The sequence below is a fragment of the Oncorhynchus tshawytscha genome, linkage group LG10 (assembly GCF_018296145.1).
Source record: "Oncorhynchus tshawytscha isolate Ot180627B linkage group LG10, Otsh_v2.0, whole genome shotgun sequence".
NCBI classification, from domain to species: Eukaryota; Metazoa; Chordata; class Actinopteri; order Salmoniformes; family Salmonidae; genus Oncorhynchus; species Oncorhynchus tshawytscha.
Genome location: NC_056438.1, coordinates 62,914,685 through 62,939,295, shown reverse-complemented (window position 1 = coordinate 62,939,295; position 24,611 = coordinate 62,914,685). Strand labels below are relative to the sequence as shown.

Below are 24,611 nucleotides of genomic sequence, written 5' to 3'. Positions count from 1 at the left end.
CTAATAATGGATAAATGCTATTCTAATCCCAATGGAAGCATGCAGAATGTTTTATAAAACATTATGTTTATGACATTAAATGGAAGATAATGCACTTAAAACTAGTACTGGCATCTATAGGCATACACACAGGACTCCTCTGTATGTCTTGTCATTCGCTGTAAGCAGTCTTCTTAAAATGGCAGCAACATGATGTTCAAATAGTTTCTCTTTTTTTTCTTCTTATATTTCCCTCCCTGTGTTCAGTGGTTGTTCTCTGTGTAGGTGGAGGTGTGTGGGAGAGGCCGGCAGGCCACATTCTGTTCATGTAATGAATTCAACCACTTAAAAGTCAGTTTCAGTACAATACAGTGTAACACTATGAGGCGACCGGGAAGGTAGAGCAGCCACTCAGTGTAACACTATGAGGCGACCGGGAAGGTAGAGCAGCCACTCAGTGTAACACTATGAGGTGACCGGGATGGTAGAGCAGCCACTCAGTGTTACACTATGAGGCGACCGGGAAGGTAGAGCAGCCACTCAGTGTAACACTATGAGGAGACCAGGAAGGTAGAGCAGCCACTCAGTGTAACACTATGAGACGACCGGGAAGGTAGAGCAGCCACTCAGTGTAACACTATGAGGCGACCGGGAAGGTAGAGCAGCCACTCAGTGTTACACTATGTGTAACACTATGGCGACCGGGAAGGTAGAGCAGCCACTCAGTGTAACACTATGAGGCGACCGGGAAGGTAGAGCAGCCACTCAGTGTAACACTATGAGGCGACCGGGAAGGTAGAGCAGCCACTCAGTGTAACACTATGAGGTGACCGGGAAGGTAGAGCAGCCACTCAGTGTAACACTATGAGGAGACCGGGAAGGTAGAGCAGCCACTCAGTGTAACACTATGAGGCGACCGGGAAGGTAGAGCAGCCACTCAGTGTTACACTATGAGGCGACCGGGATGGTAGAGCAGCCACTCAGTGTAACACTATGAGGAGACCGGGAAGGTAGAGCAGCCACTCAGTGTAACACCATGAGGCGACCGGGAAGGTAGAGCAGCCACTCAGTGTAACACTATGAGGCGACCGGGAATGTAGAGCAGCCACTCAGTGTAACACTATGAGGCGACCGGGAAGGTAGAGCAGCCACTCAGTGTAACACTATGAGGTGACCGGGAAGGTAGAGCAGCCACTCAGTGTAACACTATGAGGCGACCGGGAATGTAGAGCAGCCACTCAGTGTAACACTATGAGGCGACCGGGAAGGTAGAGCAGCCACTCAGTGTAACACTATGAGGTGACCGGGAAGGTAGAGCAGCCACTCAGTGTAACACTATGAGGAGACAGGGAAGGTAGAGCAGCCACTCAGTGTAACACTATGAGGCGACCGGGAAGGTAGAGCAGCCACTCAGTGTTACACTATGAGGCAACCGGGATGGTAGAGCAGCCAGTCAGTGTAACACTATGAGGAGACCGGGAAGGTAGAGCAGCCACTCAGTGTAACACTATGAGGTGACCGGGAAGGTAGAGCAGCCACTCAGTGTAACACTATGAGGTGACCGGGAAGGTAGAGCAGCCACTCAGTGTAACACTATGAGACGACCGGGAAGGTAGAGCAGCCACTCAGTGTAACACTATGAGGCGACCGGGAAGGTAGAGCAGCCACTCAGTGTTACACTATGAGGCGACCGGGAAGGTAGAGCAGCCACTCAGTGTAACAATATGAGGCGACCGGGAAGGTAGAGCAGCCACTCAGTGTAACACTATGAGGCGACCGGGAAGGTAGAGCAGCCACTCAGTGTAACACTATGAGACGACCGGGAAGGTAGAGCAGCCACTCAGTGTAACACGATGAGGCGACCGGGAAGGTAGAGCAGCCACTCAGTGTTACACTATGAGGCGACCGGGAAGGTAGAGCAGCCACTCAGTGTAACAATATGAGGCGACCGGGAAGGTAGAGCAGCCACTCAGTGTAACACTATGAGGCGACCGGGAAGGTAGAGCAGCCACTCAGTGTAACACTATGAGGTGACCGGGAAGGTAGAGCAGCCACTCAGTGTAACACTATGAGGAGACCGGGAAGGTAGAGCAGCCACTCAGTGTAACACTATGAGGCGACCGGGAAGGTAGAGCAGCCACTCAGTGTTACACTATGAGGCGACCGGGATGGTAGAGCAGCCACTCAGTGTAACACTATGAGGAGACCGGGAAGGTAGAGCAGCCACTCAGTGTAACACTATGAGGCGACCGGGAAGGTAGAGCAGCCACTCAGTGTAACACTATGAGGCGACCGGGAATGTAGAGCAGCCACTCAGTGTAACACTATGAGGCGACCGGGAAGGTAGAGCAGCCACTCAGTGTAACACTATGAGGTGACCGGGAAGGTAGAGCAGCCACTCAGTGTAACACTATGAGGCGACCGGGAAGATAGAGCAGCCACTCAGTGTAACACTATGAGGTGGCCGGGAAGGTAGAGCAGCCACTCAGTGTAACACTATGAGGTGGCCGGGAAGGTAGAGCAGCCACTCAGTGTTACACTATGAGGCGACCGGGAATGTAGAGCAGCCACTCAGTGTTACACTATGAGGTGACCGGGATGGTAGAGCAGCCACTCAGTGTTACACTATGAGGCGACCGGGATGGTAGAGCAGCCACTCAGTGTTACACTATGAGACGACCGGGAAGGTAGAGCAGCCACTCAGTGTAACACTATGAGGCGACCGGGAAGGTAGAGCAGCCACTCAGTGTTACACTATGAGGCGACCGGGATGGTAGAGCAGCCACTCAGTGTAACAAGAACAAACAACGACAAACCATCACAGAAACAGCATAAAAAAATTCCAGAAATCTGGCCCTGCTATTCATATCTATCCATTACATTAACAACTACACTCTTAGAAAAAAAGGTGCTATCTAGAACCTTAAAGGGTTCTTCGGCTGTCCCCATAGAAGAACACTTTGAAGAACCTTTTTGGTTCCAAGTAGAACCCTTTTGGGTTCCTTGTAGAACCCTCTATGGAAAGGGTTCTACATAGTATCCAAAAGGGTTCTACCTGGAACCAAAAAGGGTTCTTCCTGTAACCAAAAACGGTTCTTAAATGGGGCTAGCCGAATAACTTTTTTGGAACCCTTTGTTCTAAGAGTGTTCTGAACATTCTCTCTAATAGCTAGTGTATTTCTCCAGTTCAGGTCATGGTGGATTTAGACTGTGTAGATGTGACAGACGGGTCTGCCAGTCTGTTTGTGCTATCATGTCAACTGGCACTCATTATCGTGTTTTGCTTGACAATGACAGCAATGGATCTGGGACCAGGCTTTTGGTCTTGTGGCTCTAAACAAAACTTGGACAAAACATTTTATGTAGGTTTTCCCTTGCATTGATTGTATTTTTAATGTTGTTCTGGTGGTTTGTTTGGACAGAAGGGATTCAGCTGCATGAAACTAGTGATCTGTGGTCAGAAGAAATTCTCTGCCCAATCAGCCATGAAGGAGCAGCAGTGCTACAGCTTTTGTTCAATGTGTTTGATGGCTGTAGACACCCACACCTCTCCACACTCCCTCTCTGCTCTCTCTCTTTCTCTTTCTCGCTCTCTCGCTCTCTCTCTTTCGGTCTCCCTCTCTCTAGCACCTTCTCTCTCTCTCCCTCTCTCCATCCCTCTCTCTATTGCGTGGGCCCACACTTGAGTTTCTGCCATGTGCTTTCTGCCCCCCTCAAGAACACAACCCCCCCCACAATCCGCAGCACTTACTATCAGAAGTTAATCGATTAATCTATACATAGAATAGAATGAATGCCTGTTCAAAGTCATACATGTATGGTGTCAGCAATGTAGTGTACAGTACAATGTACAGGAAGTACAGTTAATACAGAGACTGATTTGCCTTTCTTTACTTCCTGTTGGTTGCTGTAAATGTTTTCAATGTTTGTGTGCGTGGGTGGAGGGATGTCAATATGTACGTGGGTGGAGGGATGTGAATAGGGTTATTCCATGTCATTTCAGCAAGCCATGACACCCACCATCTCAGATTGTTCTGAACTCATTTCTGTAGTTAGAAACAGATAAGATTAGCATTCTTGAAAGGTTATTTTGGTGAAATTGTATTTGATCAAATTGATTGCACCCAAATTGGCTATTGTTATTTATAGGATTCATATCATCTTCAATAGATATAGTACCTAACATCCGATTTGGATCATATTTATTTTTATCAATGACTAAGACATGAGGAATCCAATAACATTTCAAAAGCCACCACGGCACCCCCCCACACAACCCACGCCAATCCCACCCCAACAGCCAGTGTACAGTATCAGTTCTCTATGTTTGAGAAGTAGTATAAAGATGTGGTTTGGAGTTTTTTCATCCTTTGTAATGTATTTCCTGTGACTCTGGTGATGGTCCCCCCCAATGAATTTGCTTACATTATTTACCATAAATGAGTATGAAAGTAGCAATTTTTCCCAACTAGGTGCTGCTGTTCCTGCTACTGACACCACGCCCTTTTATCAATTTTGCTGGTCTCTTGTGTTTATTAAATAGATCACAGCATTTCTTTGCATCTTCGAGCAGAAAACCAATAGTTTTTGCTGATGATGAAAATACATTGTGTGGTCAAGCCAGTCCTCCATGAAAGCAATTCAGTTTGTCCTTCTCTTAGCAACCTAATGCTTCAACACAACTATCCTTGAGTAGTCCAACAAATGGAGGCTCTCTGAGAGGGCTATCCATATGGTGCAATTCTCATAAGAAGACTTTTCCTACAAGCCCAACATTTTGATGGACATATGGACTTGTGACTAAATGTGACAACCCTAATGAAATAATACAAATATTAACCATTGCATGGCAGTCGTATGTTTATAAAACATTTACTATTAGAAAACATCTTATTGTTAAACACAGCCCAATACCTTCACCCTTGCAAAAAACACTATACAGTGTGTGAGACTAGTACCATTGAAAACCATTAGAGGACATAACGTTGAAACCATTAGAGGACATAACGTTGAAACCATTAGAGGACATAACGTTGAAACCATTAGAGGACATAATGTTGAAACCATTAGAGGACATAACGTTGAAACCATTAGAGGACATAACGTTGAAACCATTAGAAGACATAACGTTGAAACCATTAGAGGACATAATGTTGAAACCATTAGAAGACATAACGTTGAAACCATTAGAGGACATAACGTTGAAACCATTAGAGGACATAACGTTGAAACCATTAGAGGACATAATGTTGAAACCATTAGAGGACATAACGTTGAAACCATTAGAGGACATAACGTTGAAACCATTAGAAGACATAACGTTGAAACCATTAGAAGACATAACGTTGAAACCATTAGAGGACATAATGTTGAAACCATTAGAAGACATAACGTTGAAACCATTAGAAGACATAACGTTGAAACCATTAGAAGACATAACGTTGAAACCATTAGAGGACATAATGTTGAAACCATTAGAAGACATAACGTTGAAACCATTAGAAGACATAACGTTGAAACCATTAGAGGACATAATGTTGAAACCATTAGAAGACATAACGTTGAAACCATTAGAGGACATAACGTTGAAACCATTAGAGGACATAACGTTGAAACCATTAGAGGACATAATGTTGAAACCATTAGAGGACATAACGTTGAAACCATTAGAGGACATAACGTTGAAACCATTAGAAGACATAACGTTGAAACCATTAGAGGACATAATGTTGAAACCATTAGAAGACATAACGTTGAAACCATTAGAAGACATAACGTTGAAACCATTAGAGGACATAATGTTGAAACCATTAGAAGACATAACGTTGAAACCATTAGAGGACATAACGTTGAAACCATTAGAGGACATAACGTTGAAACCATTAGAGGACATAATGTTGAAACCATTAGAGGACATAACGTTGAAACCATTAGAGGACATAACGTTGAAACCATTAGAAGACATAACGTTGAAACCATTAGAGGACATAATGTTGAAACCATTAGAAGACATAACGTTGAAACCATTAGAAGACATAACGTTGAAACCATTAGAGGACATAACGTTGAAACCATTAGAGGACATAACGTTGAAACCATTAGAGGACATAATGTTGAAACCATTAGAGGACATAATGTTGAAACCATTAGAGGACATAATGTTGAAACCATTAGAGGACATAACGTTGAAACCATTAGAAGACATAACGTTGAAACCATTAGAGGACATAATGTTGAAACCATTAGAAGACATAACGTTGAAACCATTAGAGGACATAACGTTGAAACCATTAGAGGACATAATGTTGAAACCATTAGAGGACATAACGTTGAAACCATTAGAAGACATAACGTTGAAACCATTAGAGGACATAATGTTGAAACCATTAGAGGACATAATGTTAAAACCATTAGAGGACATAATGTTGAAACCATTAGAAGACATAATGTTGAAACCATTAGAGGACATAACGTTGAAACCATTAGAGGACATAACGTTGAAACCATTAGAGGACATAACGTTGAAACCATTAGAGGACATAACTTTGAAACCATTAGAGGACATAACGTTGAAACCATTAGAGGACATAACGTTGAAACCAATAGAGGACATAACGTGGAAACCATTAGAACTGCAGTAACCAAAAGGTTTGCTGTTCATCAGGAAAGGTCTAACTAATCCATTTTTTAAATGGAATAAACCACACACAGAGGGACCGTTTCCTAGACACAAATTAAGAATAAGAATAAGACATACTGAATTGCTTTCATGGAAGATTGGCTTGAATTGTGAGCATGACAGCACAATTTATTTCAATCATCAACAAAAGCTATTGGCTTTCTACCTAAATCCATACTGAATGATGGAAATATTCTGTTAAGCTGATAGTGTCGCTCTGAATGTGATAAATTATCAGATGATGATAATTGTGGGTTAATTTGATTTCGTCAACATAGACCGCTTCTCTCACTCAAAGTTCCTTATCCATAAGCCACACTACCTATTAACCATTTATTACATTGAAAACATGTGACGGCAGAATCCTGGCTACAGCAGGGGCCCACATGAACATCCCCGTGGACCTGCGGACTCTGAGGGCGGTGCGAGTCCTGAGGCCTCTCAAACTGGTCTCTGGGATCCCTAGTAAGTACTCTGCATATCAATCACCAGCTGAAATATTAATCAGTTACAGTATCATAATACCTCTGTCTGTACTCTACTACAATGTCTTATTCCCAGAGGCAATCGGGCATTAACTATTCATACACATGTGTGGTGTCACCAGGCTTGCAGATCGTGCTGAAGTCCATCATGAAGGCCATGGTCCCTCTGCTCCAGATCGGCCTGCTCTTGTTCTTCGCCATTCTCATGTTCGCCATCATCGGCCTGGAGTTCTACAGCGGGAAGCTCCACCACACCTGTCTACCTACAGCTGACATCCTGGGTAGGAACATACTCCACTCTCCCTCACAATCCCTGCATTTCATACACTACCCCAGTGGTTCCCAACCTGCGGTATTAGGAACCCCGGGGTTACTTGGCTTATCCATTGGGGTACTTGAGAAGACTCACTAGACCATAGGCCTACTGGTAAAATGCACTTATTTTTTCACCTTTATTTAACCAGGTAGGCTAGTTGAGAACACGTTCTCATTTGCAACTGCAACCTGGACAAGATAAAGCGTAGCAATTTGACACATACAACAACACAGAGTTACACATGGAATAAACAAACCATACAGTCAATAATACAGTAGAACAAAAGAAAACAAAAAGTCTATATACAGTGAGTGCAAATGAGGTAAGTTAAGGAAATAAATAGGCAATGATGGCAAAGTAATTACAATATAGCAATTAAACACTGGAATGGTAGATCGGCAGAAGATGAATGTGCAAGTAGAGATACTGGGGTGCAAAGGAGCAAAATAAATAAATAAATACCAGTATGGGGATGAGGTAGGTGGATAGATGGGCTGTTTACAAATAGGCTAAGTACAGGTGCAATGATCTGTAAACTGCTCTTAAAGCTAGTGAGGGAGATGTGAGTCTCCAGCTTCAGAGATTTTTGCAATTCGTTCCAGTCATGGGCAGCAGAGAACTGGAAGGAAAGATGACCAAAGGAGGAATTGGCTTTGGGGGTGACCAGTGAGATATACCTGCTGGAGCGCGTGCTACGTGTGGGTGCTGCTATGGTGACCAGAGACTTGTAGATAACCTGTAGCAAGTGGGTTTGGCGACGAGTATGAAGCGAGGGCCAACCAACGAGAGCGTACAGGTCGTAATGGTGGGTAGTATATGGGGCTTTGGTGACAAAACGGATGGCACTGTGATAGACTGCATCCAGTTTGTTGAGTAGAGTGTTGGAGGCTATTTTATAGATGACATCACCGAAGTCGAGGATCGGTAGGATGGTCAGTTTTACGAGGGTATGTTTGGCAGCATTAGTGAAGGATGCTTTGTTGCGATATAGGAAGCCGATTCTAGATTTAATTTTGGATTGGAGATGCTTAATGTGAGTCTGGAAGGAGAGTGTACAGTCTAACCAGACACCCAGGTATTTGTAGTTGTCCATGTATTCTAAGTCAGAGCCGACGGGGTACTGTCGTGAAATATTCTAATCAAGTGAGAGAAACTTTGTCATTTCTTCAAACAATCATCTTTATTTAATATCGATTAATTATTGCAATAATGAGACCAGTCAACCCAACACTCTTGACTGTTCGGCCGAGTAATCTAACCTATACCAAATGCAGTGTTCTTTATATAGCTGACACTAACAATGCTTAGTCATGGCTGGTTCCACCCGTCCCATGCAGACCAAGGGTACCATAAGCCACTCTGGGTTCATCCGGTCGTTATCTGCGCGGAGTTGTTGTCTTAACCCCTACCCTAGTTTAGTTTCTCAAATGCAGGGATGATTTTGAGACATTGAGGGATTGTTCTTCTCCTAAGCTATCTCTAGTAAAACACATTCTTGTCCTTGTAATGCAGTCTTTAACTCATTTGTCAGCTCAAGCTATCTCTAGTGACCATACGCCCAGATTGACTGCAGGGAACTAGAGTGGAAACCATAAAAACACAGTATTAGTACGACAGAAATGTCTTACTATTAGTGAAATATTAATTGTTAACCATTAATAAGAAATTAAAAGGTGAATACGTAATTTTTCTCTCACAGTACCTCAGGGGTACCTCGGACAGAGCAAAATTCAACATACTCTATTATACTGTATTTAACTTTAACATACTCTATTATACTGTATTTAACTTTAACATACTCTATTATACTGTATTTAACTTTAACATACTCTATTATACTGTATTTAACTTTAACATACTCTATTATACTGTATTTAACTTTAACATCCTCTATTATACTGTATTTAACTTTAACATACTCTATTATACTGTATTTAACTTTAACATCCTCTATTATACTGTATTTAACTTTAACATATTCTATTATACTGTATTTAACTTTAACATACTCTATTATACTGTATTTAACTTTAACATCCTCTATTATACTGTATTTAACTTTAACATATTCTATTATACTGTATTTAACTTTAACATCCTCTATTATACTGTATTTAACTTTAACATCCTCTATTATACTGTATTTAACTTTAACATATTCTATTATACTGTTTTTAACTTTAACATATTCTATTATACTGTTTTTAACTTTAACATCCTCTATTATACTGTATTTAACTTTAACACATTCTATTATACTGTATCTAACTTTAACATCCTCTATTATACTGTATTTAACTTTAACATACTCTATTATACTGTATTAAATTTAACATACTGTATTTAACTCTCTCTCCCCCTGCACTGTTTATAAGAACATCTTTATAATGCGACTCTTTTACCTGGCAGCTTCACGAGGACCATTCTGTCCCATCTAACACTTTTTTCTAAGTACACTTAGAATAAAGGGTTCCAAAGGGTTCTTCAGCTGACCCCATAAGAGAACCCTTTTTGGTTCCAGGTAGAACCCTTTCTGGCTACAGGTTGTACTCTTTTGGGTTCCATGTAGAACCCTCTGTGGAAAAGGTTCTACATGGAACCCAAAAATGGTTCTACCTGGAACCAAAAAGAGTTCTTCAAAGGGTTCTCATATGGGGACAGCCAAATAACCATTTTAGGTTCTAGATAGCACCTTTTTTTCTTAGAGTGTATTATTGTTTTGTTTTTATTTACACAGTCATGTTTCAAATGGCTTTGTCTGACTGGTTTACTGTACTTACAGGCTTCTAATTTGCACAAAGGATGGAAAATTCCTTTGTTAGATGATGACATGGGGCAAACATATTATTAATGTTAGTGTGCCCAACAGAACTGCCTAGCTACATTTCAATAAGCCAACAATGATTACTCTGTAATTACACAAGCCACAAATAGTATTTTATTTACTCTAACATGGAAAAAATATGGTTTGACCCAGTGATATACTGTATGATCAATCTCCAGAAATGTGTATTTCTCAACTGTCAATTCATGCAGCAACACTGACCCCTGGGATGTTGGTGAGTGGTCCCTGAGATGGTTAGCTGACACAGATTCAGTCAGTTCTTAAGTGACAGTTTTTAATATAAGTGGTCCTCCAAGGACAAGAGATCATAGCTCCCCTGTTGTAATTAAGGTTGAGAGGGACACCGCTCTAGACATCCCCTACTCCTAAATCGTACTTCAGTCTATGGTGACATTGGAAAAGGTCAGAAGCAGAGCTAATGTAATCAGACTTAAAAAATTTGTCATGGATCCTCAGATTCTCAAAAGGTTCTACAGCTGCACCATTGAGACCATCTTAACTGGCTGCATCACCGCTCGGTATGGCAACTGCTCAGCATCCGACTGCAAGGCACTACAGAGGGTAGTGAGTACGACTCAGTACATCAGTGGGGCCAAACTCCCTGCCAACCAGGACCTCTATACCAGGGTGTTGTCAGAAGAAGGCCCTTAAAATTGCCAAAGACTCCAACAACCCAAGTCATAGTTTTCTCTGTTACTGAATGGCAAGCGGTACTGGAGCGCCAAGTCTGACCCCAAAAGGGTCCTGAATATCTTCTATCCCCAAACCATAAGACTGCTGAACAGTTCATCAAATGGCCACCCTGACTATTTACACTGACCTCCTTTATTATTATTTGTATTTTTTTTTGCACTGACATTATGTACACTCACTAGACTCACACACCCACACATACTACACTGACACTCCAACACACACACACACACACACACACAGACACACACACACACGCACGCACGCACACACACACACACACACAAACACACACACACATTCACACACACACACACACACACACACACACACACACACACACACACACACACACACGCACGCACGCACACACACACACACACACACACACACACAAACACACACACACACATTCACACACACACACACACACACACGCACACACACATATATTATCTATCCTGATTTCCTAGTTACTTTTTACCCCTAGCCACAGTACCAGTCAAAAGTTTGGGCACACCTACTCATTCAAAGGTTTTACTTTATTTTTTACTATTTTATACATTGTAGAATAATAGTGAAGACATCAAAACTATGAAATTACACATGGAATCATGTAGTATCCAAAAAACTGTTAAACAAATCAAAATAGATTTTAGATTTTAGATTCTTCAAAGTAGCCACTCTTTGCCTTGAAGACAGCTTTGCACACAGCATTCTGTAATGCTTTTGAAGGAGTTCAAAAGGAGTTCCCACATATGCTGAGCACTTGGAGTTCCCACATATGCTGAGCACTTGTTGGCTGCTTTTCCTTCACTCTGTGGTTCAACTCATCCCAAACTATCTCAATTGGGTTGAGTTGGGGTGATTGTGGAGGCCAGGTCATCTGATGCAGCACTCCATCACTCTCCTTCTTGTTCAAATAGCCCTTATACAGCCTGGAGGTGTGTTTGGGGTCATTGTTCTGTTGAAAAACAAATGATAGTCCAACTAAGCGCAACCCAGATGGAATGGCGTATCGCTGCAGAATGCTGTTGTAGTCATGCTGGTTAAGTGTGCCTTGAATTCTAAATGTATCACTGACAGTGTCACCAGCAAATCACCATCGCACCTCCTCCTCCATGCTTCACGGTGGGAACCACTCATGTGGAGATCATCCGCTCACCTAATCTGCGTTTCACGAAGACACTGAAAATCTCAAATTTGGACTCATCAGACCAAATGACAGATTTCCACCGGTTCTGATGTCCATCGCTCTTGTTTCTTGGCACAAGCAAGTCTCTTCTTATTATTGGTGTCCTTTAGTAGTGGTTTCGTTGCAGCAATCTGACCACGAAGGCCAGATTCACGCAGTCTCCTCTAACAGTTGATGTTGATATGTGTCTGTTACTTGAACTCTGTGAAGCATTTATTTTGGCTGCAATTTCTGAGGCTGGTAACTCTAATGAACTTATCCTCTGCAGCAGAGGTAACTCTGGGTCTTCCTTTCCTGTTGCGATCCTCCTGAGAGCCAGTTTCATCACAGCGCTTGATGGTTTTTGCGACTGCACTTGAAGAAACGTTCATATTTCTTGAAATGTTCCACATTGAGTGACCTTCATCTCTTAAAGTACTGATGGGCTGTCTTTTCTCTTTACTTATTTGAGCTGTTCTTGCCATAATATGGACTTGGTCTTTTACCAAATAGGGCTATCTTCTGTATACCACCCCCTACCTTGTCACAACACAACTGATTGGCTCAACATATTAAGAAGGAAATAAATTCCACAAATTAACGTTTAAAAAGGCATACCTGTTAATTGAAATGCATTCCAGGTGACTACCTAATGAAGCTGGTTGAGAGAATGCCAAGAGTTTGCAAAGCTGTCATCAAGGCAAAGGGTGGCTACTTTGAAGAATTTCACATTTAAAATATATTTTGATTTGTTTAACACTTTTTTGGTTACTACATAATTCCATATGTGTTATTTCATAGTTTTGATGTCTTCATTATTTTTCTACAATGTAGAAAATAGTAAAAATAGAAAAACCCTTGAATGAGTAGGTGTGTCCAAACTTTTGACTGGTACTGTATATCTAGATTCTATATTACCTCAATTACCTCAACTACCTCGTATCCATGCATATTGACTCAGTACTGGTATTCCTTATATATAGCCTCACTATTGTTATTTTATTGTGTTATTATTTCCTTATTTTGTCCAAATATTTTTCTTACTTTTTAACTCTGCGTTGTTGGGAAAGGGCTCGTAGGTAAGCATTTCACTGTAAAGTCTACACCTGTTGTATTCGGCCCATGTGAACAATACAATTGGATTTGAAACAACACACCATGGACAGTGGTTGTCAGGCTCCCCATCCTGTTAGGTGGAATACTGCAACACTGTGTTGTTAGTTTGGTGAAGAAAGGAGCGTGCTACTTACATTTTAACCACCTCTGCCTTGTCCTGTGTTAGAAAATGAGACGATGGATACGACTGAGGTGGAGTTTGCGTGCGGAGTGAGGAAGTGTCCAGAGAAGTACGACTGTGTCGGGTCATGGATCGGCCCCAACGACGGCATCACCCAGTTTGACAACATCCTGTTCGCTGTGCTCACTGTCTTCCAGTGCATCACCATGGAGGGATGGACAGCTGTGCTCTACAATGTGAGTACTGTACACTCCAACTACTTTAAGGCTACTCAACAACAACAAAAATATGTTTATTTTGGGCAGACACATTGAGGGTCAAACCCTAACTTCATGTGTAATTCAATGTTTCACGTACAGTGAATGATTTATCGATGTCAATGGGAGCTTTGTCTGAATGTTGGCGTGTTGCATGGGTATCTCTAAGGTTTGTGGATTCGTGGAGGATTCCTGAATGCACAGGTTTGATAGGTGCCTCTATCTTGTATCTGTTCTTGTACTTCTTGTATTTACATACACATCTCGTGTGTGCTAGACCAACGATGCCTTGGGCTTTATGTGGAATTGGATCTACTTTATTCCTCTCATCATCATCGGCTCTTTCTTCGTACTCAACCTGGTGTTGGGAGTCCTCTCCGGGTGAGTAAATAAAAGTGTGTGTGTGTGTGTGTCTGTGTGTGTGTGTGTGTCTGTGTGTGTGTTTGTGTGTGTGTGTGTGTGTGTGTCTGTGTCTGTGTGTGTGTGCATGTCTGTGTTTGTGTGTGCCCGTCCGTGTGTGTGTTTGTGTGTGTGTGTGTGTGTCTGTGTCTGTGTGTGTGTGTGTGTGTGTGTGTGTGCACGTCTGTGTTTGTGTGTGTGTGTGTGTGTGTCTGTGTCTGTGTGTGTGTGTTTGTGTGTGTGTGTGTGTGTCTGTGTCTGTGTGTGTGTGTGTGTGTGTGTGCCTGTGTGTGTGTGTGTGTCTGTGTCTGTGTGTGTGTTTGTGTGTGTGTGTGTGTGTGTGTGTGTGTGTCTGTGTCTGTGTGTGTGTGTTTGTGTGTGTGTGTGTGTGTGTGTGTCTGTGTGTGTGTGTGTGTGCACGTCTGTGTTTGTGTGTGCCCATCCGTGTGTGTGTTTAAAATGTATGCGTTAGTCATAGAAATCAAGTTTGTGTGTGCAAGTTTGTGTGATTGTATGAGGGTTTTGGAAGGGGTTTCAATGGATTGCCCCATGTCCTGCATGTGTAGGGAGTTTGCCAAAGAGAGGGAGCGGGTGGAGAACCGTAGAGCCTTCATGAAGCTGAGACGCCAACAGCAGGTAGAGAGAGAACTCAACGGATACAGAGCCTGGATAGACCGAGCAGGTACTGTACTGTCACCTTAGAACCGCCACCAGAACTACGTAAGATGGAACAATGTATATATTATAAGATCCAAGTGGTGATTTGGGTGTTGTGGTTTGGTCGAAGTAGATCATATTCATTTTGCAAGCTGCTGTGTTGCTTTTGAAATGGCTCTGCCCTGATGGAGATACCTGGTGAATATGTGGCTGGAGGGTGACTTTGTGAAGCTGCAGTGCTATAATGGCAATCTACAGTATCTTTCTCCCACGCAAGTTGAGGTTGAGAGGAAGGTGAGACTGACTCACTGACTCAAGTGTGTATGTGTGAATGCGAGTCTGTGCGCATCCATGTGTGTGTGCGCGTCCATTTTTGTGTACATGTGCTCGTCCGTGTGTGTGTTTGTGTGGGTGTGTGTGTGTGTGCACGTCTGTGTTTGTGTGTGCCCGTCCGTGTGTTTAAAATGTATGTGTTAGTCATAGAAATCAATGTGTTCCATCTCTGGAGGGGTTTATCAGGGCCCTGAAAGAGAAACGTTGGCTGCCAGGCGAGAACTAGATGAGCTCTTACCTGATGATGAGTTTCTCCTCCTCTTAGAGCATCGACACTATGCAACACTATACATTCAGCCCCAATACCCCAATAATTCCACCTTTGCAATACTAAAACAATCATTTCAATATTACATTTCAACAGGTTAGCCCCATGATTTGCTCACAATCTTCAGAGAGTGCTGAGAGAGGGAGAGAGACATATTTATGTTTCAGTAACACTTTATGATCACTTAGTGTGGATGACCTTGAAATGTGTTCATCCCAATGTCACAGAGGAGGTTATGCTGGCTGAGGAGAACAAGAAGTCGGGGAGATCTGCTTTAGATGGTAAGAACCAGAAGACTTTGAGAGGAGTCACCACCAAAATGTCCTATTAATGTCCTTCCCTTCCACATTCACTACCCTTACAGTCCAGACACATTGTCCAGACACTGAAATCCTTACAGTCCAGACACATTGTCCAGACACTGTAATCCTTACAGTCCAGACACATTGTCCAGACACTGTAATCCTTACAGTCCAATACAGTACAGCACACTGTAATCCTTACAGTCCTAATACAGTACAGTACACTGTAATCCTTACAGTCCAATACAGTACATTACACTGTAATCCTTACAGTCCAATACAGTACAGTACACTGTAATCCTTACAGTCCCAATACAGTACAGTACACTATAATCCTTACAGTCCAATACAGTACAGTACACTGTAATCCTTACAGTCCAATACAGTACAGTACACTGTAATCCTTACAGTCCCAATACAGTACAGTACACTATAATCCTTACAGTCCAATACAGTACAGTACACTGTAATCCTTACAGTCCAATACAGTACAGTACACTGTAATCCTTACAGTCCCAATACAGTACAGTACACTGTAATCCTTACAGTCCAATACAGTACAGTACACTGTAATCCTTACAGTCCAATACAGTACAGTACACTGTAATCCTTACAGTCCCAATACAGTACAGTACACTGTAATCCTTACAGTCCCAATACAGTACAGTACACTATAATCCTTACAGTCCCAATACAGTACAGTACACTGTAATCCTTACAGTCCCAATACAGTACAGTACACTATAATCCTTACAGTCCCAATACAGTACAGTACACTATAATCCTTACAGTCCCAATACAGTACAGTACACTGTAATCCTTACAGTCCAATACAGTACAGTACACTGTAATCCTTACAGTCCCAATACAGTACAGTACACTGTAATCCTTACAGTCCCAATACAGTACAGTACACTGTAATCCTTACAGTCCCAATACAGTACAGTACACTGTAATCCTTACAGTCCAATACAGTACAGTACACTATAATCCTTACAGTCCAATACAGTACAGTACACTGTAATCCTTACAGTCCCAATACAGTACAGTACACTATAATCCTTACAGTCCCAATACAGTACAGTACACTGTAATCCTTACAGTCCAATACAGTACAGTACACTATAATCCTTACAGTCCCAATACAGTACAGTACACTGTAATCCTTACAGTCCAATACAGTACAGTACACTGTAATCCTTACAGTCCAATACAGTACAGTACACTGTAATCCTTACAGTCCAATACAGTACAGTACACTGTAATCCTTACAGTCCCAATACAGTACAGTACACTATAATCCTTACAGTCCCAATACAGTACAGTACACTATAATCCTTACAGTCCCAATACAGTACAGTACACTGTAATCCTTACAGTCCCAATACAGTACAGTACACTATAATCCTTACAGTCCCAATACAGTACAGTACACTGTAATCCTTACAGTCCAATACAGTACAGTACACTGTAATCCTTACAGTCCAATACAGTACAGTACACTGTAATCCTTACAGTCCCAATACAGTACAGTACACTGTAATCCTTACAGTCCAATACAGTACAGTACACTGTAATCCTTACAGTCCAATACAGTACAGTACACTATAATCCTTACAGTCCCAATACAGTACAGTACACTGTAATCCTTACAGTCCAATACAGTACAGTACACTGTAATCCTTACAGTCCCAATACAGTACAGTACACTGTTTTTGATGATACATTGAACACTTCACCTTTTCACAACCTGCCTTTCTCCATCCACTACACGAAAACTCCAGCTTTTGACAAAGGCAACATTCTGTTCCTCTTTGACCTTCGTCGATGCTGCAGACAATTGCAAATGTCAGTGAAAAGTGAAAATATACTGTAAAACACCTCAAGAAGTTAATTTGCTTTGTTTACTGTGTGGACATTGTGGTTGTCTTGGTAACAGTAAAGTGAAAAAGGCTTGGCGTGCGCCTGTAGTGATATACCATCTGTCAACAAGGTCTTGTTTTTAGAATGTTTTTGTTTGTCTCACTCCTTTTCAGAAGACGTGAATGATTCATATGACACTTTCATTTACACCGTATCTAATATCTACCCTTCCTCTCATGTTCAGAGGACTTCAGTCAGTTTGCCCTGAAAGTTAGTATGTCAGCGTGAATATGTGCCATTCCCCACCGTTAACATGTCATTATTTCTATTTGAAGCTAGTTTGCCATTCACTATGCTGGCTCGTGAAATGTGTTGTGTCATAAAGCATCTGTGGTTTCATGTCAGACTATCTAGGCTATTAGAGACATTCTCTGTTTGTTCTCATTTTCTGTCGTGTGTGTATTCAGTGCTGAAGCGGGCCACCAGTAAAAATGCAAAGCGTAGAGGAGGTCCTGGGGATGCGGAGATCTCCACTATAGGTGAGTGAGGAACACACAACCTAGACCCTCATATTAAGGCTTCTTGTTGTCTTTCTCTCTACCTCCATTTCTGATCTCTTTCCCCCGTACCTATTTGACCTCTAATATTTTCTACACCTTTTCTCTCTTCTCTCCAACCCTGACCTTTTTCTCTCTCCATATCCTTTCTCTCCCTCTCTTTCTTTCTTTCTATTTTCTCAAACTATCCTCCTCTCCTCTCATTCCTCCTCCCCCAGGAGCACCTCGTATGCGGATCCGTACAGTGCGGCGTGGCCCGGTGGCGTACATGCGTCGTAAGGAGCGTATGCTGCGTATCTCCCTGCGGCGCATGGTGAAGACAGACACCTTCTACTGGACTGTCCTCAGCCTGGTGTTTCTCAACACCATATGTGTGGCCATTGTCCACCATAACCAGCCAGACTGGCTCTCCACCTTCCTGTGTACGGTTGAGCGATCAATTGATTGAATCAATAACATTTGATTTATATAGACAATTCCACCACAACAATTCCACATTCCGAAAAAAAAAACTCCTGGCCCTAAGCATAGGCTATGGATCGTATTTACAGTAGCAAACTTTAAATGCATTCTGAATAACTTTCAATATCTCTCCAGACTATGAAGATGGCGCTCTTCCATCGTACAGTGTTTATAACATAGCCTGTTAAAAAGCTGGGTTTGAACAGAGAAAAACTCAACATCTGCCCAGCCTTTCATTTTTAATAATTTATTCTTTTTTTCAGACTATGCAGAGTTTGTTTTCCTGGGGCTCTTCTTGGCAGAGATGTTCTTAAAGATGTACGGCCTGGGATTCCGCCTCTATTTCCACTCCTCATTCAACTGCTTCGACTGCGGAGTGAGTTCATTGATCCTTTACGTTTACTCCCTGATAGCTTATGGTGAACCTTGATTACCACAGCTAAGTGGAATCAAGATTTACAAATGTGGCAACAAAATATTTGCTTATTATTATACAGGTGGATCAAGAGGCATTACATTTCTAACAATATGGACAATTAAGTGCTATTGTTATGTGATACTGTCCTATATTGCAGACTAATGTGTGTTCTTAATGATAGAGGTTTGTCTAAACTGAACTTCTCTTACAGTGTTTGAGTGTTGCTTGGTGTCTCTTGTGCAGGTGATAGTTGGCAGCATCTTTGAGGTGGTGTGGGGCTTCTTCCGGCCTGGCATGTCCTTTGGCATCAGCGTCCTGAGGGCACTGAGACTCCTGAGGATCTTTAAGATCACCAAGTGAGTGGGACATCAACCAGAATGAGGGTTAGGGTCAACATTAGTGTTACTGCTGTAAGTACAATGTATTATCACACTAGGGTTAAGGTTACTGCTGTAAGTACAATGTATTATCACACTAGGGTTAAGGTTACTGCTGTAAGTACAATGTATTATCACACTAGGGTTAAGGTTACTGCTGTAAGTACAATGTATTATCACACTAGGGTTAAGGTTACTGCTGTAAGTACAATGTATTATCACACTAGGGTTAAGGTTACTGCTGTAAGTTCAATGTATTATCACACTAGGGTTAAGGTTACTGCTGTAAGTTCAATGTATTATCACACTAGGGTTAAGGTTACTGCTGTACGTACAATGTATTATCACACTAGGGTTAAGGTTACTGCTGTAAGTACAATGTATTATCACACTAGGGTTAAGGTTACTGCTGTAAGTACAATGTATTATCACACTAGGGTTAAGGTTACTGCTGTAAGTACAATGTATTATCACACTAGGGTTAAGGTTACTGCTGTAAGTACAATGTATTATCACACTAGAGTTAAGGTTACTGCTGTAAGTACAATGTTAAGGTTGGGATTAATGTTAGGTTTAGGGTCAGCATTGGTGTTACTGCTGTAAGTACAATGATTTACCACTCTAAAAGGCAGTCAAAATGGCAGAAGGAAGATATTGAGGTCCATCTATTTAGTGTGCCAACCTACTCTCCTTTTTCTTGACCAGGTACTGGGCATCACTGAGGAACCTGGTGGTGTCTCTCATGAGTTCCATGAAGTCCATCATTAGTCTGCTCTTTCTCCTCTTCCTCTTCATTGTTGTCTTCGCCCTGCTGGGCATGCAGCTCTTTGGGGGCAGGTGAGCAGAACCATAGGGTTTGGGTTAATTTATTAGATACAGTGTCACTGATATCAGGATAATTATTCAGTAGTTCTCCAATATCAGGATATTAACAATGTCTTCTATAGATAGGTCTCAGGTCCCATAAATGTATTTTCAGTTGTTCTGTTCATTGACTATTGATGTGGATTCGCCATGATCATATCGCCAGATATTATTCCAAATATAAATTCAGGAGCAGCCTGAAGCTGTTCCATGTTATGTTGTGCTGCATCGGAAATGGAATGATAAATCTGAAATGAAACGTCTGGCTGAAAATATCAACTTCCACCTCCTCCTCTTCCTACCTCTTCCTCCTCCTCTTCCTACCTCTTCCTCCTCCTCTTCTTCCCCGGTCACATCTGCCTATCCTTTCTCTTTCTCCCTCTAGGTTCATCTTTGAAGATTACACTCCTACCAACTTTGACACGTTTCCAGCTGCCATCATGACAGTGTTCCAGGTTTGGCTTCTTCACTCCAGACTCTCCCTCTCACTCTGGCTTCCCCATGATGACACACAGAACCCAGGGATATCTCCCACATCCCCCCAGGGCCAAGATTAAACAACTCTGTTCACCGCTTGCCTCCCATTCATTTACTGGCATCCCACACGTACACACACGTATACGCATGAATGTCAGAGCAGTGAAGTATGGAAGAATGTTTGATCAAAACCATAAACTAGGTTTTTACGAGATAAATCAATGAATAGTTGGCCTGACATGTTTAACTCTGCAGAGAGAAAGAACCCTGTTACCAATATGATTCAATTATGGCCCAACAATGACTAAACAATTCAGACAAGGTTCCTGCCATTTTGAGTCTTCTTATGTATTGGTGTGTGGTATTTGTGTGTCTGCGTTTTCAATGATATACTTTGCGTTTTTGTATTATTTTCATTCAAATTGAATTGGGCTGCTCATTATTGATCCTGTAATTGTGACTCTAGATCCTGACTGGTGAGGACTGGAATGAGGTGATGTACAATGGGATCCGCTCACAAGGAGGAGTGCAGTACGGAATGTGGTCCTCCATATACTTCATAGTGCTCACCCTGTTTGGGAACTGTATCCTTCTTCAACTTCCTACGAACCACCGTCTACTGATTCTGCTCACATTGTAGATAGGTTTCTATATACACTACCATTCAAAAGTTTGGGGTCACTTAGAAACATCCTTGTTTTTGAAAGAAACACGCAATTTCTGTCCATTCAAATAACATCAAATTGATCAGAAATACGATGCAGACATTGTTAATGTTGTAAATGACTATTGTAGCTGGAAACGGAAGATGTTTTAATGGAATATCTACATAGGCGTACAGGGGCCCATTATCAGCAACCATCACTCATGTGTTCCAATGGCACGTTGTGTTAGCTAATCCAAGTTGATAATTTTAAAAGGCTAATTGATCATTAGAAAACCCTTTTGCAATTATGTTAGCACAGCTGAAAACTGTTGTTCTAATTGAAGAAGCAATAAAACTGGCCTTCTTTAGACTGGTTGAGTATCTGGAGCATCAGCATTTGTGGGTTCGATTACAGGCTCAAAATGGCCAGAAACAAAGACCTTTCTTCTAAAAATGCATCAGTCTAAAATCAATCAGAAATTGCCAAGAAACTGAAGATCTCGTACAACGCTGTGTACTACTCCCTTCACAGAACAGCACAAACTGTTCAAAAAAAATAGCTTTTCTTTAAAAAACAAGGACACTTCTAAGTGGCCCCAAACTTTTGAACGGTAGTGTATTTCTTTCTCCTTATGTGAAAGTTGTAGCAGGCCTAAAGTAGGGGTCATGGGTTTTGATGTTGTGTGGAACTGTTGGACAGAAGTTCATGTATTTCAGTTTCTTCCACCCCTGTAAGCATTCTTGACCATACTGTGACCAGATACACTGCTCAACGTCTTCTTGGCCATCGCTGTGGATAACCTTGCCAACGCACAGGAACTCACCAAGGTGTGTAGTACTAGTTTCTACAGAATTGGTTATCTTGACATTAAAATAAGTGCTTTCAAATAAATGTTTAAGGGTCATGATCTATGGTCATAGCCAATGTTCCCTCTAAACTGCGTACGTGTGCAGGACACGCAGCTCCCCCGGGACTGCAGAGCAGAAGAAATATCAGCCCGCGCAGAGAAGCATGAGATTTTCCTATTCGTTTTCCCCGTTAGTTAATTAACACTATCAACATTTCCCTTTACTGTGGGAATTGTGATCAAATCAACGCAATATTAGCCACTTTCAATGCAACATACCGAGAAAAAAAAGAACTATGCAAGAGATTTTGTTCTAGGCAGAATGCATTAGAGTAGGATTCTGTTGCATTGACACGCATGACTCAGCCCATACACTACACAGACCAGTGTGCCAAAACCAATCAGAGCTGCAGTAGGCTATATGCAAATAGACAATTGCCATATATGGATCTGTGCCATTCACTTTGAACTGGACTGTGTTTACAGCATGAGCTGTCATGAGTAGATGCGCTCAGTGGTGTAATGTACTGAAGTAAAAATACTTGAAAGTACTACTTAAGTAATTTTATTGGGGTATCTGTACTTTACTTTACTATTTATCTTTTTGACAACTTTTACTTCACTGCATTCCTTAAGAAAATATGTACTTTTTACTCCATACATTTTCCCTGACACCCAAAAGTTCTTGTTACATTTTGAATGCTTAGCAGGACAGGAAAATTATCCAATTCACACACTCAAGAGAACATCCCTGGTCATCCCTACTGCCTATTATCTGGCGGACTCACTAAACACAAATGTTTCATTTGTAAATTATGTCTGAGTGTTGGAGTGTGCCCCCAAAAATGTGCTGCCTGGTTCGCTAAATGTAACTAATTTTAAATGATTCATGCTTGTACTTTTACTTTTGATAGTTAATTATATTTTAGCAGTTATAAACTCAGAAAGAACTCAGAAAGAAACGTCCTCTCAATATCAACTGTGTTTATTTTCAGCAAACTTAACATGTGTAAATATTTGTATGAACATAACAAGTTTCAACAACTGAGACATAAACTGAACAAGTTCCACGACATATGACTAACAGAAATGGAATAATGTTTCCCTGAACAAAGGGGGGTCAAAATCAAAAGTAAGAGTCAGTATCTGGTGTGGCCACCAGATGCATTAAGTACTGCAGTTCTTGCTGTGAGATGTTACCCCACTCTTCCACCAAGGCACCTGTAGTTCATATCCTTCGGTAGTTTGTGAGTTATAAGCCCAGTTATAGATCATTTGTAGTCAGCAAGGGAGAAGTGATTGCTTCCTACAAGAGCACAAAAAGTGAGCATTTTTAGACATCTTTGAAAAGTCAGGTAAAAGCTGTTTGTTGTCTTAAAGGGGCAGTGTTGTATTTTGAGACAGGCTTGAATAAGCTAAGTAGCCAATAGGCAGAGGGTAGCATCATTTGTCTGATTCTCTGTGATAATGGTATGGGAATAATAATGCATTTTATTTTATAAAGTGGTTTCTTGCATCAAACAGCACAACAACATATTCAGTCACCTCCTTGTCTTAATGACAAGTGGATAAATTCCAAAAGTCTCATGGAATTTAAGCCTACATTGAACACCACACATTGGCTGCTACTGTAGGCTGAATGATAGAACAACAATTTCCATGCTAAAATGTTATGAGATCCATATTATACATTGTTTTTGATGGTAGGCTACTGGTAGGCCTACATTATGATCAAATAGCCACAGTAGCCTACTTGACCACTGTCTGAAATTAACTTAAAGCTGTTAGAGCCTCAGTGTTCACAGTCAACGCACGCTGGAAGTTGCACAGAATTTACACAACGTTCAAGTTTGAGCTCAGCAGACCTGAAATTTACTCAGTGCCCCAAAAAATGTTCGCTGCCCTATATCCTAAACTATTTGTGGGACTTAAATTACTTTTTGTGTTTATTTGACTTTTGTCAGGACGAAGAGGAGGAAGAGGAGTTTTTCAATGCAAGATACGCCAGAGGCACAGATGGCCCGATGTCTGAGTAAGTGCTCTGTTTATGCTTTTAATACAATGGCAGTTGGTCAGGCACCTACTTTGGCCTAGTCTTGGTGAAGATTAGGAGGAGATTTGAAACTGAGGGGTGATCATCATGCGAACTCAATATCTATCGATTACACAGCCATAACACTCACAGGAAAACGCTGGTCTACTATTCTCTTTGAGAATCTGGTGTAGGCGTAGGCAGAATGTTGATTTTCTTTGCATACAGCTGCATGATCAATCTTCAGGGTTAGAGAGGCATGTTCTGTGGGCTGTGTGTGGAAAAGGAATGTGTACTTGCTTGTTACATAGCATGTGTAATGGAAATTGCATTAGGGAAATTAGGGATGAGGCACACGTCCAAGTTAAGACAAGCATCTTCGCTTTGAGTCGGATGTTGCTCCGGGGACTTGCTAATGAAAATGCTAAAATGCTATTGTAAGA

General features: G+C 41.6%; 1 protein-coding gene across 1 annotated transcript in view; it reads left to right on the top strand.

Annotated features, from left to right (window-relative positions):
• The window catches only part of LOC112247493 (voltage-dependent R-type calcium channel subunit alpha-1E-like), a 69,430-nt gene that overhangs the window by 18,222 nt on the left and 26,597 nt on the right, over nt 1-24,611 (top strand). Inside the window, 15 exon segments of the mRNA XM_042328834.1 lie at nt 7,020-7,123; nt 7,266-7,424; nt 13,454-13,644; nt 13,943-14,046; nt 14,631-14,746; nt 15,550-15,603; nt 17,955-18,026; nt 18,263-18,466; nt 18,770-18,882; nt 19,168-19,280; nt 20,007-20,138; nt 20,551-20,620; nt 21,109-21,226; nt 22,049-22,116; nt 24,101-24,168. Coding sequence (XP_042184768.1) covers nt 7,020-7,123; nt 7,266-7,424; nt 13,454-13,644; nt 13,943-14,046; nt 14,631-14,746; nt 15,550-15,603; nt 17,955-18,026; nt 18,263-18,466; nt 18,770-18,882; nt 19,168-19,280; nt 20,007-20,138; nt 20,551-20,620; nt 21,109-21,226; nt 22,049-22,116; nt 24,101-24,168 — 1,686 coding nt within the window.